Genomic DNA, 12,639 nt, shown 5'->3' with positions numbered 1-12,639 from the left:
TCCCCACCCCCGGCTATCCCTCCCCTATTTCCCCCCGACAGACCCCAGTGTGTGATGTTCCCCTCCCTGTGTCCATGTCTTCTCATTGTTCAACACCTGCCTATGAGTGAGAACATGCGGTGTTTGATTTTGTGTTCTTGTGTCAGTTTGCTGAGAATGATGGTTTCAAGGTTCATCCATGTCCCTACAAAGGACGCAAACTCATCGTTTTTGATGGCTGCATAATATTCCATGGTGTATATGTGCCACATTTTCCCTGTCCAGTCTATCATCGATGGGCATTTGGGTTGGTTCCAGGTCTTTGCTATTGTAAACTGTGCTGCAATGAACATTCGTGTGCATGTGTCCTTATAGTAGAACGATTTATAATCCTTTGAATATATACCCAATAGTGCGATTGCTGGGTCAAATGGAATTTCTATTTCTAGGTCCTTGAGGAATCGCCACACTGTCTTCCACAATGGTTGAACTAATTTACACTCCCACCAACAGTGTAAAAGTGTTCCTATTTCTCCACATCCTGGAGAGAGGCTTTTAATTCATGTAGAGGGAAAGATTATATACTATACTCCTTCTTAAGCATATTCTTTTCCCAAGAGATCTGCTCTCATTTGAACTGTGAATGCATAAAATCTTGTCTGCTGCTCCTTTTCTGGGAGCAATGTAATTTTTCTTGTCAATATAATTTTTGGCTCTAGAAAAGTCAGGAGCAGTAACTGGAGCAGTAACTCAGTTTGCCGGAGCAATGAGTCAGAATTTCCCTGACAAGAAAGAAAAGGGCTGTCCCAGACATCAGGGAGCTGGTCTGGTGCTCTGTGGCATGTAAACAATTTCACAAAACATTAACATCGAACAAGGCCACCCTGTGACCATGATGAGTCAAGACAAAATACAAGACCACTCTGTAATCATATCTGAATGCAGACAAAAATATGAATATTGTCCAACTGGATTCAAAAATAATCAAGCAGCCCCCTAACCTGGCTAACATGCGTGACTGCTGCTTCCTTTCAAATTATATCTGTAGCCTTGGTCTAGTCTTCTTTTATTCCAGATACAATTTAAGATACCCAATTATAGAATCATTTCTGCTTCCTGACAGCCTCCAATCCCATGCTCATGACCATACCTTATCACATGGGAGCCTGGGAAATATAGTCTAGTTATGGGCCCAGGACAAAGAAGAAACACACAGCCAGGATACAATTTCATTTGGTAATTATGAGAAAACTGTAATGAAGTTAATAATCCTACATTGAAATTCTCACTCAAAGGGAAATCACTCCCAGTCTTTGCCCTTTTGTTTATCTTGGTGCACTACCCACTACAAAACCAAGATCCAGAAACTTATAGGATGATGTTGTAACACTTCACAAGAGGATTCAGAATAGCAGCTTTCCAGATTTTCCTCTTTCCTTGCTAATTATGTGGGCAATTACACCAGCCTTGGTGTCATATAAATTTATCATTAAACATGTGAATAGTGTTTGATTGGCCTTCTCATGGTTGTTGCTTTGTAGCAGATAATCTCAAAAATAGTAGAAACAGAAGATTCTACTATTGTGTAAATTCTTAAATTTCACATAAATTCAGAAGAACTATGTGAACTTAGATTTAGATTTTAACCCCCTTGACCCCATCACATTCTCTGACTACATTGCATATGTTTTTCTACTGATCAGCTCAAACACTGAAGTTTGAACCACTGATGGTGAACAGTAAAGATCATCAAAACAGTCAATACGCTTGAGTAGGCTCCACTATCGTCAGGGTTGCCAGTAATACAAATGCTGCTGGAAGATGTAATCAGCATGGGACCTTTCTTACAGACCAATATCTCAAAATTGAGAAGGGTTGTTTTGCCTAACACAGCCCCACAGAAGAAGATCTAACCATCTGCAACCTCATTCTTCCACAAATTGACAATGACCTTCTACAGTATTCTTTTAGGCACAAACCACCAACCCTGGTCTAAGGAGCTTCCATTGCAGACGTCCCTGGAACCACATGGCTGGAAACATGTGATAGTGACAAGTTTGACAACATAGTCTGACATGATTCACAAAAATGTACCTTCCTGTCTGCCACTGGTTTTTCCACAACACTGAATGTCATCATAAAGTCCAGTTATCCTCTATCACCTAAACCACACTGACCCCAGAAAGTTAATTTGCATATCAAAACTGTTTCTCACACACACCCTCTTAGCTGCCCAAACGCAGCATATATTTGTAATCAAAGCAGAGACAGCCCTCCCTTTCTAAGTGTCATTTTCTCCCTGCCAATTCATTGGGCGTCAAAGGTATAAAAAACTGCCTGGATATACCTACCATATATAAGCACCGTGCTTATCTGAGAAGCCCTAGAACTCTGTGGACAAATCTTGAAGGAGCCTCCTGAACCAAAGCACTACAGAGCACCTACTATCTTCACAGCACCATGAGGTGAAGGCTTTCTCTGCTTCACTGAACTTATTTCTGCACACTTTGAAATTCTAAAACTTTCCTTAAGGGCCAGTTATTTGGCGGGCCTTCTCCTAAGGGAGCTGTCCCACTGCTGGTTCTGACCCTGACAGGCACCCTCAACGTGATAACTGAGGAGAGTCTATTAAGGGGGCTATTTAAGATGATATGGGCAACGTTTAGGGAAATCAACAGGAGATGGTGCCTGTTGGTTGCAGGGTGGTGGGAGGAGGTGTCTTGGTTTACAACAGTGAAAACATGATAACCTTAGGCCTATAGGAGCAAGAAGCAAGAACCAGGCCCAGGAGACTCTGAGCTATGCCTGTAGGGGAGGGGCTTCTCAAGAGGCCTTTAGTGAAAAAAAAAAATCACTGACAACCTCAAGCAAAGCACAGTGGGAGCTTAGGAATTAATACCACGACCTTTACCTCCTCCTGGACTCTAATATCTGGCTGGTGCTCCTCAGTGGGCCAACCCCAGAAGAAAGTAAAAAGCAGAAGAATTCTGGAATGAATAAAGTCTGTAGAGTCAGCTTCCCAAGCACAGAGCATGGTGAAGCATGTAGGAAAATAGATCCAGAGGGGCAAGATGAGAATATATGAACAGAGGCACGTTTCCCAACTGTCCTGTTACAGAGTTCATTTAGTAAGGGCAGCTGGCTTAACAAGAGCAGCAATGCTCTTAAGGAAATAAACAAGAAAGTAATCTTATTTCCAAAGATGTCATTTGTGTAGCGCTTTCTAATGGAGGGACAATTACCCAGGTGACACTTAAAGACTGTTCACCAGGGAACAGAGGCCTGAGCCTAGAGAGGAGACTGGCATCGGGACCAGTCCGGGCAAGAGTACTGAGATCCTTTTAGGAATCCAGATGAGAAGCAGCAGCTACTTTTCTTTTTATTTGATAATGTGATTAATTCAGGTGGGAAGGAGAAAAAGCTACTTTCAGAGATGGCCATTTTTCTGTTGTTTTTGATAGCAAGTCAAATTTCATGATTACTGTGAAACTATGAAATTGTGATTGCTATGAAATTTGCTTTTCACTGAATTAACTATTCTCAAAGTGTGGTCCCCTAACCAGCAGCATCAGCATCACCGGGAAGGTGTTAGAAATGCAAATTCTCAGGCCCTATCCTATACCTGGTGACTCAAAAACTCTAGGGTGGGGCCCATCAATCTGTGTGTTACAAGTCTTCCAGGTGATCACGTTGCCTGATAAAATTTGAAAAAACACTATACTAGATGTTAGAAAATAAGAAATTTTGTAGGCATTGTGATATATTTGTTCCAAAATATATATATTTCTTTTTTCCTGGTTTAGTTAGAACTGGTGACCCGCAGAAAATGTTTTCACTCAGAAGTATTCTGACCTGCTAGAGTTCTCCCATCTGATGTTGGAGCCAGTGGGAGAGGAAGAACTTACATAAAAAGGGGCTCCTCTTCTCAGATCCCTTTCCAGCAAGCATGTAGACCTGTCTTGAGAAGAAATTACAAGTGAAGGATTGCCAAAAAACTCACCACAAGAGTACCCAAGTCTCTCTTTTTAATGTAATGGGCTCCTGGTCATAGATGTTAGTTGTGTCTGCATCTGTGAAGTTGACAGAAAGTAAGCCTTTCATTCCCTCCTGCCTTGGTAGGTAGTCCATGTGAGAGGTTATCCAACGGCCTGTGCCTATGTTTCTAGAAGACCTGAGGTGGCCTAAGGGGCTCTGGACTATCCCAGGCTGAATGATGCCCACATCAAAATACTCCTGATCCCACTGGTACAGGGACACAGGAGAAGATCGAGCTCCTCCTTCCATTCATGCTCATTGATGAAGACAGCTTAATTGGACAAGATCCAGGGAAATGCCTGACAACCTATGGCAACAAGTCCCTGTCTGCCACATGCATAGAGGGATTAGGTCACTACACACATGCGCAAACTCATCTTTTGTTTTGTTTTGTTTTGTTTTGTTTTGAGACACAGCCTCCCTCCATCGTCTAGGCTGGAGTGCAGTGGCACGATCACAGCTTACTGCAGCCTCCACCTCCCCAGGCTAAGGTGATCCTCCCACCTCAGCCCAAGTAGCTGGGGCTACAGGTATGCATCGCTAGGCCCAGCTAATTTTTGTATTTTTTTGAGAGATAGGGTTTCGCTATGTTACTCATACTGGTCTTCAACTCCTGAGCTCAAACAATTCACCCACTGTGAACTCTCAAAGTGTTGGGATTACAGGCATCAGCTACCATGCTGGGGCCTAATTTGATGATATGTATACTACTACTAACAGCACTTTCTGTATGCTCAGTAGGTAAAAGGACTTTAGGCTCTCAGCATTTCTATTTTAGAGCGTGAGGACACCTCTAGGGTGATATTATACTCTGTAGTCTTCCCAGGGCCCAAGCCTAGAAGATATATGTTGATGAACAACCACCTATAAGAAAGAGCAATAATTCTCTTCTGGAACTTGGCAAGACAGTCTTGTAAGGTTGTGCATGTTGTGCACTTAAAACTCTACAAATGAGAGCCAAAATCTCAGTGACAGCCAAAATCTAGTATTCTTTTTTTGCACCTATCAATGCATAACACCCTGGCCATGATTAGATTACTCAGAGGAAGATGTATCTCTTTCTACTGCTCACAGATGTGCTGGCTGGGCCAGCAGCTGAGGTGCTGAGATTGGGTACATATTTAGAAAGCTTGGAATAGCTAATCTTCAAATATTCCAGCAGCTCTCAGTAACAGAAGTTTATGTGGATGATTTTCACTGAGTAGTGTCTGTTCTCATCATACCACAGGCTACAGTGGGCACGAGTGGAGGATTTGGGTCAAAAACTCTTCCTGATTCCATCTTCTTTAGAAGTGGTGACTATTTTCAGTGAGCATTCTTAGGCACAATATTGATTTTGCTTAATCCTGACCCCACCTCACCCAGCATACCTCCCACATACACCCCTCCCCAACCCCGCACCACACACACAAGTTTCACTGGGTAAACTTCCTGGGCCACAGCTGAAAGAAAGATTTCTAGAACTCCTCACCTCGGCAGTCAACTACACAGTCCTGCCCCAAAGCAAGAACAGGCAGTGCCAGGACTATCATCTTCCATAGACCCAAGGCTGGAGAAGGTGGCCTGGGATTGTGGGTAGGAATACAGTCAAGGAAGGTCTAAGAGTAGGAGTTTTTGAGGTGGAGACTCTGAGGGAAAAGCAAGGGCTGTATCGAGCTGCCAGCTGTGCTCGAAGAGGCAATCACAAGCCTCAGTATCCTCTGCCCCACTTTGTGGTGTTATTCATCATCTTGTGAACATTTTCTTTTCCTTTTTCTTTTGTTTCTTTTTGTTGTTGTTGTTGTTGTTGTTGTTGTTGCTGTTGTTGAGACAGTCTGGCTCTGTTGCCCAGCCTGGAGTGTGGTGGTGTGATCTCTGCTCACTGCAACTTCCACCTCCCGGGTTCAAGCAATTCTTGTGCCTCAGCCTCCAGAGTAGCTAAGACTACAGGCATGTGCCATGACACTGGCTAATTTTTTGTGTTCTTAGTACAGATGGGTTTTACCTTGTTGCCCAAGCTAGACTCAACTCCTGAGCTCAGGCAATCCGCCTACCTCGGCCTCCTAAAGTGCTAGGATTACAGGTGAAGCCATCGCACCTGGCCATGAACTTTTTATTTCCCTTTGTTTTCAACAAAGAATGTTTCATAGTCTCTTTTTTGCTATTAGATTACAATTATATAATATTATGGTTATATTGAGTTAGGATTTATATAAACATTGTTTTGCTATACATTGCCACATACAGAGTAAAAGTAAATTTCGTTAGTCAAAGAAAATTTCGTTGAGTCCTCTCTGGGATCATTCCTTGGGCCTAATGGATAGAACACATGTCAAGTATAAATGTAAGGTAATTAGTTGAGAACACAGAGGCAAATATACTTAAATACGATGTGAGAACCACTTTTTCAACTACTAAGGACAAATTTCTTTTTCTTCCTTTATGTTCTTATAGGAAGACTAGGACTTCAGCTCTACTTCAGAGGAGTGTGAAATATTGGGGGAAAAAACTTCTGGTCCCACTGACTTCCTATTATTCTCTCTTCCTCATGGGTAATTGAGAGATTTCTACAATTGTTGAGATTTTGATAGCCTGTCCTCTGAGATTTTGATAGCCTGTCCTCTGAGATTTTGATAGCCTGTCCTCCAGTAGGCTTCAGGGTTATCTGACATCAGGAACAGACTTATAAAAGTGGAACTTGACATTTCTTCAAATAGACACATCTTACCTTACGTAATGTTCATTCATCCCTCTCTTTCTGTCCCCATGCAGTAAGGCTGCCGTTGTGAGGTGATTCCACCCTTTTTCAATCCCTCTATTTAGGATTGGTTGAGTAAGTTCACACAGACAAAGGAGACAGGAAACCCTATCACATTCTCCAACCTGGATTAAGCATTCATGAAGCTCAGCATTTGAAACCATATTTGGCTCTCATATTTTACTCGGAACCCTTCATGGAAGGAAAGAAACCCAAAATGTATTTATGTGTTGAGAACATGAAAAAGATGAGCAAGGAACCCACCTTTCTGTGAACCCTGTCTCTACATTTCTTCTGTCAGCATTAGTCATGCACTGCAAAGTCAGGAGGAAACAGAAACAAGATGGGTTTTGCAGTGTTGAGGGTGGTGCCGAGATTATTTTTATGTTAGCAGAATTGATCTCTTTTGAGTTGATTTTCAGACTTCATGAAACTTACCTGTTGGCACTATGATTAGCATGTCCCCAGGGTTTTTATGTCAACCTGTTCTCTTTCCTAATGACATGACCATAGAACCCAGAGAGGCACCAGATAAAGGAGGCAGGCATACTGGATCAGAAGATATTTGACTATTTGAAGTGCTGGCTTCATTTTCAGTAGACTGAATACTTTGCCAAAATATAATTAATTGCTGCCTATTTTTACAGTGAAGAATCTGATGGAAAGCTCATTGAAGACAGCCTGATTCAGCTGAGATGTCACTTTACATGGAAGTTGTTAATTGAAGCCCCTGAAATTCCTAATTTAGAAAACAAGATCGTGGAAGAGATTCAGTTCCTGGACACCAAATACAATGTGGGAATACACAACCTACTAGCCTATGTGAAACACCTGAAAGGCCAGAATGAGGAAGGCCTGGAGAGCTTAAAAGAAGCTAAAGACTTAATCCAGAAAGAACATGCCAACCAAGCAGATGTGAGAAGTCTGGTGACCTGGGGCAACTTTGCCTGGGTGTATTACCACATGGGCAGATTGGCAGAAGCCCAGACTTACCTGGACAAGGTGGAGAACACATGCAAGAAGTTTGCAAATCCCTTCCCGCTATAGAATGGAGCGTCCAGAGATGGACTGTGAGGAAGGATGGGCCTTGCTGAAGTGTGGAAGAAAGAATTATGAACGGGCCAAGGCCTGCTTTAAAAAGGGTTTTGAAGTGGACCCTGAAAACTCTGAATTCTGTACTGGGTATGCAATCGCTGTCCATCACCTGGATGGCTTTAACACAGCAACAGAAAGGAATGAGGCATTTTCTCTGCACGCCCTAAAACGCTGTCAGGCTAAATCCAGATGATGTATATATTAAGGTTCTCCTTGCCCTGAAGCTTCAAGATAAAGGACAAGAAGCTGAAGGAGAAAAGTACATTGAAGAAGCTCTGACCAGTATGTCTTCACAGACCTATGTCTTTTGATATGCAGCCAAATTTTACTGAAGAAAAGGCTCTGTGGATAGAGCTCTTCAGCTCTTAAAAATGGCCTTGCAGGCAACACCCACTTCTGCCTTGCTGCATCACCAAATGGGGCTTTGCTACAAGGCACAAATGATCCAAATCAAGGAAGCTACAAACAGGCAGCCTAGAGGGCAAGATAGGGAAAATGTGGACAGATTGGTTTGACTGGCTATATGCAAATTTGAAAAGACTATAATGTTAAAGGCCACATTTGAGATGGCCTATGTTGACCTGGCTGAAATGTATGCAGAAATGGGCCACCACAGAAAGGCTGAGGACATTTTTCAGAAAGTGTTATGCATGAAGATCGTTGACGATCACAAAAAGCAAGAGATTCCTTACCGCTACGGCTCTTTCCAAGAACATCATGGGAAATCTTAAAATACAGCAATCAACCATTATTTAAACAAATGGGACCTAATCAAACTCCACAGCTTCTGCACGGCAAAAGAAACAGTCAATAGAGTGAATCGGCAACCAACAATATGGGAAAAAATTTTTGCAGCCTACCCGTCTGACAAAGGGCTGATATCCAGAATTTACAATGAGCTAAAAAGGATTTACAAGAAAAAAACAAACAAGCCCATTCAAAAATGGGCGAAGGATATGAACAGATACTTTACAAAAGAAGACATACATGAGGCCAACAAACATATGAAAAAATGTTCATCATCACTGATCATTAGAGAAATGCAAATCAAAACTACATTGAGATACCATCTCACACCAGTTAGAATGGCGATCATTTAAAAATCTGGAGAAAACAGATGCTGGAGAGGATGTGGAGAAATAGGAACACTTTTACACTGTTGGCACTGTTGGTGGGAGTGTAAATTAGTTCAACCACTGTGGAAAACAGTGTGGCGATTCCTCAAGGACCTAGAAATAGAAATTCCATTTGACCCAGCAATCCCATTACTGGGCATATATCCAAAGGATTATAAATCGTTCTACTATAAGGACACATGCACACGAATGTTCATTGCAGCACAGTTTACAATAGCAAAGACCTGGAACCAGCCCAAATGCCCATCGATGATAGACTGGACAGGAAAAATGTGGCACATATACACCATGGAATATTATGCAGCCATTAAAAACGAGGAGTTCACATCCTTCGTAGGGACATGGATGAACCTGGAAAACATCATTCTCAGCAAACTGACACAAGAACACAAAATCAAACACCACATGTTCTCACTCATAGGTGGGTGTTGAACAAGGAGAACACATGGACACAGGGAGGGGAGCACTATACACGAGGGTCTGTTTGGGGGGAGGGGGGGACAGCAGGGGGGTGGGGAGTTGGGGAGGGATAGCATGGGGAGAAATGCCAGATATAGTATAGGTGAAGGGGAGGGAGGCAGCAAATCACACTGCCACGTATGCACCTATGCAACAACCTTGCATGTTTTTCACATGTACCCCAAAACCTGAAATGCAATTAAAAAAAAAAAATCATAAAAGGTTTGAAAACAGAAAAAATGTCCTATTCCAGGGAAAAACTTCTCAATGCTTTAGAGAAATTGGCTAAGAGACATGTTCACCGGAACGTACGGGTTGTGGAAAGTTTCAGTCTCCTTGGGCTCATCCACAAATTGAAGGGAGAAGTAAGTGACGCCTTGCTGTGCTATGACAGGGCTCTGAGGCTGACTGCTGACCTGAACCCTATGTTTTGACTAGAAGTCACCATTACCCATTTAATGGTCTTATAACTAAATAGAGTAACTATGAAGTTAAATAATGCAAACTGAAACTTAAAACCGTTGGAACTTTACATTATTTCAAGCCTTGAGAGGAATGTAGCTGTGTGGCCTGAGTTATGTAGTATGCAACTGCAACTTCTGCTTTTTCCCATAAATGATCAGGAAAGGCCTTGTGGCACCAGACATAAGATGCCCTGAAAGCATCATCCCTCCTGATGGAATGGTAAAGCAATCTTTCCTGGAATGTAACAAACAGTAACCAATCCAATTGCTACAATGTTTGTACTGACCTTATATGGAAAATGCTGCCTCCCTGTTTACTGCCTGTATAAGTGAAACCTTAACTTCCCCCCTTTGAAAGCTGACCTCAATCATTAGGTGTCTATGTTTCCTGAGTTGTTACCCACAAGCTTTGGGCTCAAACAGAGTCTATACTTAGTCATAGTTTCTGAATCCCATTATTTCAGATTGAGACAACAGTCTCCAAATTGCTGCCTTCAAAAATCTATAATCTGATAAAATACAAAAATACTTTGATACAACACATACTCTACTGCCTGGCCACCCCCTCCTTCTTTCCCCGTCAATACATGTGTCTGCAACAGGAGCATCTATTCTTCCACAACACATCCCTGCATTCATTGATCAAGGTTGATTAATGCTGTTTTAGGCACCTACATCTGCTGAGACAGTAAGAATCATTTTCCTTAAAATTTTGCCTTTGGAATGGGCAGTTTTCATCCGCAGTCTCCCAAACAAAGGAGACATAAACAGGGAAAGTTTCTATCCCTTGTCACCAGGGTCACTGACCTGCAACAAAATCTAAGAGCAAAACAAATGAGCAAAGACAAGAGTTGGAAAGGAGAGAATTTCAGGAGTTCTACAGCTTTCGAGCTGGAGTTCTATTTCCCAAGGCCCTACATAGCCAAGACCTGGTGGTCAGTGAGCCAAGTCTGTAACCTGATAACAAATTCAAATTTTTATTTACATGTGTCCAGCCCTTGGCAATCACAAAGGATCTACATGATCCAAACACATTGCTGGACATGTATTCACACCTGAGATCACACCTAAAATCACACATCTAAGGTCACACCTAAGAGCTTTGCTGAGATCACAAATTCTCTGAGTGTATTTTATTAGTGATACTCAAAAACAGATGTATATTTTATGTTTAGCTTCAAATAGAAAAATGCAGATCCAACTTCGACAACATTAGAAGGCCTGAAGCAGAGGAAGCGATGGAAATGGAAACCTGATCAAGAATTTTTATAATTTTTATTTATTTATTAGAGGCAGAGTCTTGTGATATTGCTCAGACTAGAGTGCAGTGGCTATTTACAAGCACAATCACAGTGCCCTGCAGTCTTAAAATTCTGGCCTCAAGAGATCTTCCCTCCTCAGCCACCTGAGCAGCTAGGACCGTAAGTGCATGCCACCATGTGCCACTTCCTACCAAGAATTTTTAAAAATACTGGGGAGGCATTTACTACTACAGGCCATGGAATTGGAAGCTTGAGTTACTCAGATCCTTGAAAGCTGGGATTGACCAATGATGGAGATTTGGGGGAGTGGGGAGGCATGGCAGGGGAGTGGAGTCATTTAGATGACACCTGAAAAGCACAGGAGTAACACCCTTTTCAACTTTGTTGATACTAAACAAAGAACATACTTATTCCATTTAACCAGAGGAAACTACTAGTGACTTTTCCCTGTAAACAAGGTGTGACTCAGGCTCACCTGGCCTCTGAATTCCTTACCTGTGACTGCCACAGCGCTTCTTATAGGGGAGATTTGCCTCCACTTACGGAATTAATCTAAATGAGAAATCTGAGGACATAGCTCTACTAATTAGAAAACACAAAGACAATGTTCTTCTAACTGGACAAGTCTAAGCTTTTGGTTTGGCTCAGTTCTGTAACTGTTAGTAAACTGATAGCTATTTGCTTCTTAGCCACTGGTTACTCTTGGCAAAGAGAATAAGAGATTTATAGTCCTCTTGGCTAAATTCATCACAAATGAAATTAAATTAGCTGGTTAGTAAGTTGTCAGGAAATTAGGTTTTATTGAACCAAATTTACTCATTAATTAATATTGAAACCTTCTCACCACTCCAGGTACTGGAACCAAAATCCTTTTCCTTAGCAACTGAATCTACAATAGAGTTTATGGGTCTGTGAGTGTATAAGTATGTGTTTGTGTGTGTGTGTGTGTGTGTGTGTGTGTGTGAGAGAGAGAGAGAGAGAGAGAGAGAGATAAAGAGAGTGTTTGGATGAGCACCAGGTAAGTCCTAAAACTATTTTAACAACATCAATTCACTACCCTGGGAACATAAGAGGGACCAATAAACAATTATGGGTTGGTTGGTTGAATATCACGTAAAGATATAAAGTGTGCTTTTATCAGTGGCTTCTACATGCAATATGGGACAAGGAAGAAGAGAGAAAAATTGGAGGGTATATAAAACTTATATCTACCTACTTATTTTAAAATGAAAACAGTGGAAGGATAAATGAAATTTTGTAATGCTTACCAATAAGAAAAAGAAGAAAAAGGAAAGGAATAGCAATAGAAGCCAGACTTCTCTGTGTTTGTTTTTAGAACCATGCCAATATTTTACCTAATTATGAAACCAAATTTATATTTAGAAAAGTAATCCAAGGCCGGGCACGGTGGCTCACGCCTGTAATCCCAGCACTTTGGGAGGCTGAGGCGGGTGGATCACGAGGTCAAGAGA

At 41.8% G+C, this 12,639-nt stretch overlaps 1 protein-coding gene across 1 annotated transcript; it reads left to right on the top strand.

Moving 5' to 3' along the window:
- The first annotated feature begins 2,306 nt into the window (after window positions 1-2,306).
- LOC105718887 (interferon-induced protein with tetratricopeptide repeats 1B) lies at window positions 2,307-8,335 on the top strand. Its single transcript, XM_012454702.3, is given in 5 exon segments — window positions 2,307-2,444; window positions 7,399-7,789; window positions 7,791-8,014; window positions 8,016-8,166; window positions 8,168-8,335. Coding segments are annotated over 5 exon segments (819 nt in total). The 5' UTR covers window positions 2,307-2,439; the 3' UTR covers window positions 8,216-8,335.
- Window positions 8,336-12,639: the final 4,304 nt, after the last annotated feature.

This window comes from Aotus nancymaae, unplaced genomic scaffold (assembly GCF_030222135.1).
Source record: "Aotus nancymaae isolate 86718 unplaced genomic scaffold, 86718_ANA_hifiasm-v0.15.2.pri h1tg000010l, whole genome shotgun sequence".
NCBI classification, from domain to species: Eukaryota; Metazoa; Chordata; class Mammalia; order Primates; family Aotidae; genus Aotus; species Aotus nancymaae.
This window is presented reverse-complemented; position numbering and strand designations above follow the sequence as displayed.